The sequence below is a fragment of the Egretta garzetta genome, unplaced genomic scaffold, assembly GCF_000687185.1.
Source record: "Egretta garzetta isolate BGI_Z169 unplaced genomic scaffold, ASM68718v1 scaffold139, whole genome shotgun sequence".
Taxonomy (NCBI): domain Eukaryota; kingdom Metazoa; phylum Chordata; class Aves; order Pelecaniformes; family Ardeidae; genus Egretta; species Egretta garzetta.
The window spans coordinates 905,539-908,927 of record NW_009260832.1 but is presented as its reverse complement, the minus strand read 5'-3'; the positions used below and the strand labels follow the sequence as shown (position 1 = coordinate 908,927).

General features: G+C 47.2%; 1 protein-coding gene across 1 annotated transcript in view; it reads right to left on the bottom strand.

The window, feature by feature from the left end:
* Positions 1–892: 892 nt before the first annotated feature.
* Positions 893–3,389, bottom strand: part of LRP11 (LDL receptor related protein 11) — an 18,380-nt gene continuing 15,883 nt past the window's right edge. The window contains exons 6-7 of the mRNA XM_009646970.1: positions 1,325–1,426; positions 893–1,047 (exon numbers count right to left, since the gene is read on the bottom strand). Of these exons, the coding sequence (XP_009645265.1) occupies positions 893–1,047; positions 1,325–1,426 (257 nt within the window). The remainder of the gene's footprint in view (positions 1,048–1,324; positions 1,427–3,389) is intronic.

Sequence of the window (3,389 nt, the reverse complement as noted above, 5' to 3'; positions counted from 1 at the left end):
GAATCCTACACGCCGGCATCTCAGGTAAAAGCCGCTGCGTGCTGCTCTCTCACGCTGTTGGAGGGTGTCGAGCTAGGGGTGGAAAAGGCTGAGCAAGCCCTGAGCTCCAGGCAGAGACACGGCTCTGGGATCGCACGTGACTGCTGTCGAGCACTGGTAAGTCCAAACTCATCCGCTGAGGACTTGTGTTTTTTCATTTTTAGCATTTAGTAAGCATGACTCTCTGTTAGCTGCACAGAGGTTTTAACTACAAATGGAAAAAGATGCTTTGTTCCTTAAATCCCAAATTCTGTTACAAAAGCTGGTGCTTAGATAGCAATCGCTCTTAATTAACAAAGCAAGATGAATTATTTAACGAAAACACTCCCAGTGCATCAGGTGGAAAGTACACAGATCAGTCTCTGCTGGACAGTGAAGTAACGCGCCCATCTAGAGCGTCCTGGTCCCCAGGGCGGAGCACAGTGTGGCACAGGTCCCAGGGCTCAGAAGAGCAGGGTGGCACAGGCTTCCCCCCGTGCCCTGGCCGGGGCTGCTGGGCCTCGGCTGCTGCGGTGCCCTGGTCCCTGGGGCATGTTCTGCTGCCACCAGGACCCCAACTACTGTGGGGAGGGCAAGGGCAGCCTGCATCCACTCTGGGGTGTCCCCACCCTGCCGTATCTTCTGCACGAGAGCCCACTGGAGCTATTCCCAGGAGCCTGAACACTTCTTGTTTTCTGAGCACAGGCATCTACCCACTTTTTTTATTTTATCACCGAAGGGGAAGAAAGTGTTCCTCATCTCGTAGGCGGCTTCTACACTTGAAACTTAACTAAAGGTTTTGGTCCTTTTATAGAGGCTGAGGTTCATGGACACAGGAGAAAGGGGAGAAAAACAACTGACCTAAATCCCATTTTTAGAGATACATCCCATTGATGAGGTAATCGGACTCTTCAGATGTAATGGGTCGAGCTTTTTTAAGCTTCTGTCTCACTAAACGCAGTCTGCAAGCAACCATAAGCAGCAGAAAAACAGTGATGGCCAAGCCTAAGGCTAAGGGTAACACAGCACCTACAACGAGGTTAAGAGAAGTTACGCTTTATTTAGTACAGTGAGAAAGCGGTAGAGAAAACCTGAAATTTTTCTTTAAAAATACAGCTAGTTTATCACTTAGGTGCTAATACTTGGAGCAACTCATGCTGAGAAACAAAACTGTATGATCATACAATTTAGCAGCAGTTCAGAATATGGAAGTACGCTATTCAACTCTTGACTACAGTACCTGGATCTATAGCACCCGACCGAAAAACTAACATAATTCAAAATGAATTCACGTGCTCGGTCTTACCTGTTTCTGGGACTGGACGACCACCTCCAGGCTGATCTCTCTTTGGCACAATTATGCCATTCTCATTTTTATCATCTGTTCTTTTCCCTGAGGAACTGTTATCTGCACAAAGACAAGCAAGATAAATGAGTATGGGAGTTCAGTGACTCGGGAAGGCTTATCCACAGGACATGAGAATTAAATAATGTGAAAGTGCTTGAATTTAATAAAAAGAAAAACAGTTTAAGAATTTGACTCCTATTGTATAACTTGAATTTTTGAAATAACATGAAACAAGTTAAAGCGTAAATTCGATTTTGCATCGCAAACCACAATGCATCTCAACCAAAGCCATGTGGGTCATTTTCCACTGAAAAAAAGATGGACATAAATTTTCTTTTACAAACTTCTGTAATGGCGTATAGACCAATCCGAGCTAAACCATTACTAAAGCAGTTATATGGAGATGTGTGTATGTGAAGATGAGGGCATTTCAAGTTATGTTGATCTCCACCCTTGGACCTTGTAAAGCAGGATGCATGGAGGTTGGCTACACAAATTACCTTAATTTTGCCTGTTATCTGACACACACAGATGCAGAACTTCTCTACTTGGCAGACATAAAAATATGTGGGGAAAACATTTCTAAGAGGATGACTTGCAGTCACTTCAGCTTTGTGTAGTACGGAAGATGTAGTGGAGCATCATAACTATACAAGAAGAGACACCGCATAGTTTGCTGCCGAGAAGCGTTCACCTCGGGAGCGCAGGCGGCTGCAGTTTTCCTTCGCAGGAGCAAAGAGTAACTCGGCTGGGACTCCCTCCTCTGGGACCCCCTCCTCCGGCCCTCCCACTGAAGGCCTACCCCAATAGCTATGGGGACACTTTGTGCAAGAGTGACAGCTTATTCCACCAACACAGCCTCGCAGAAAATCAGAAATACGCCGAAATACGCCTGTGTTTTTAAATGTAATGACTGTATTTGTTATTTACTGATAAATACTGAAAGGCACTTTGACTGTGCTGTGATATGTTTGCTGGCAGCCCTTGGAACTGTGACAACGCCAGTGGAAACATACTATGCTACAAGATCTGTAAAATACGAATGTGAACCGTTGTAATTGGAATTACATATAGCGGTGGGCGCTAAGGAAGCGTTTAAGTCAATGAGCTTGGAACACGCACCACGCGTAGCTCCCACCCACCACCGCCAGCCCTGCAGAACGCGTCCCTGTCTGTGGCAGCAGCACATGCACACGACCATTAATAAAAGCTTAAATTGTTTCACTGATACTGGCATGAGGTTAGTGCTAATGTCCCCGCTCTAAGGCATGACACAGCCTCCCAGGCTCTGCCTTCAGTGCCAGGTTATGGCTACTGCTGTTGATGCCCCCGCAGCAAAGGCTTGGGCGCTCAGTCAAACGCCATAATCCCAGCCCTGAGCAGGACCGCACAGCAGCTGGGGCGGGCAGCCCGGGGAGAGGCAGAGACCCCGTGCCAGGGGAATGCAAAGCTGTTACGGTGATTTATATGCATGAGCTGGCTGTGCTGGGGGGTGCAAATCTTCAGGCTGCTTGTGGATTCAGTTCCTCTGTGCGACCATGTTTGCTAGACTGGCTAGTGCTGCTTAGAAACCAGCCCGCTGCTCGTTCCAGTGTGCTTTGCTGCAACGATGTTTTTGCTACATTCATCTGCAAGCGCAGCAGTGCCAGAATATGCAGCTGGGCTCCAGAGCTTCCCTGGAAAAGAACACTGGGGCACTTTGGAGGCAGCCATGCAGAAAGGCTGTGCTGGCCTTCGGAGGAGGTGCGGTCCGGGTTACTTTGCTACGGAGATATGTTTGCAAAGGGAAAGGACTTCTTTATTGACCTCAAATGCCCCACTCTTCACTGTGAATAGACCCCCTGCTAGGTCAGGTAGACATTTTAAGCACCTTAGACTTGCATATTTTCACATTTTCATACTTAAGCCTAAACCCTTAAAAAGCTTGTATCGTGTCAGAGCCAAACATGAGGGCTACTGGAGTAAAGCAAGCAGGTTAAGGGAAATTTGGAACAGCGAAACTATTAGGAGAAATGGATTCTGA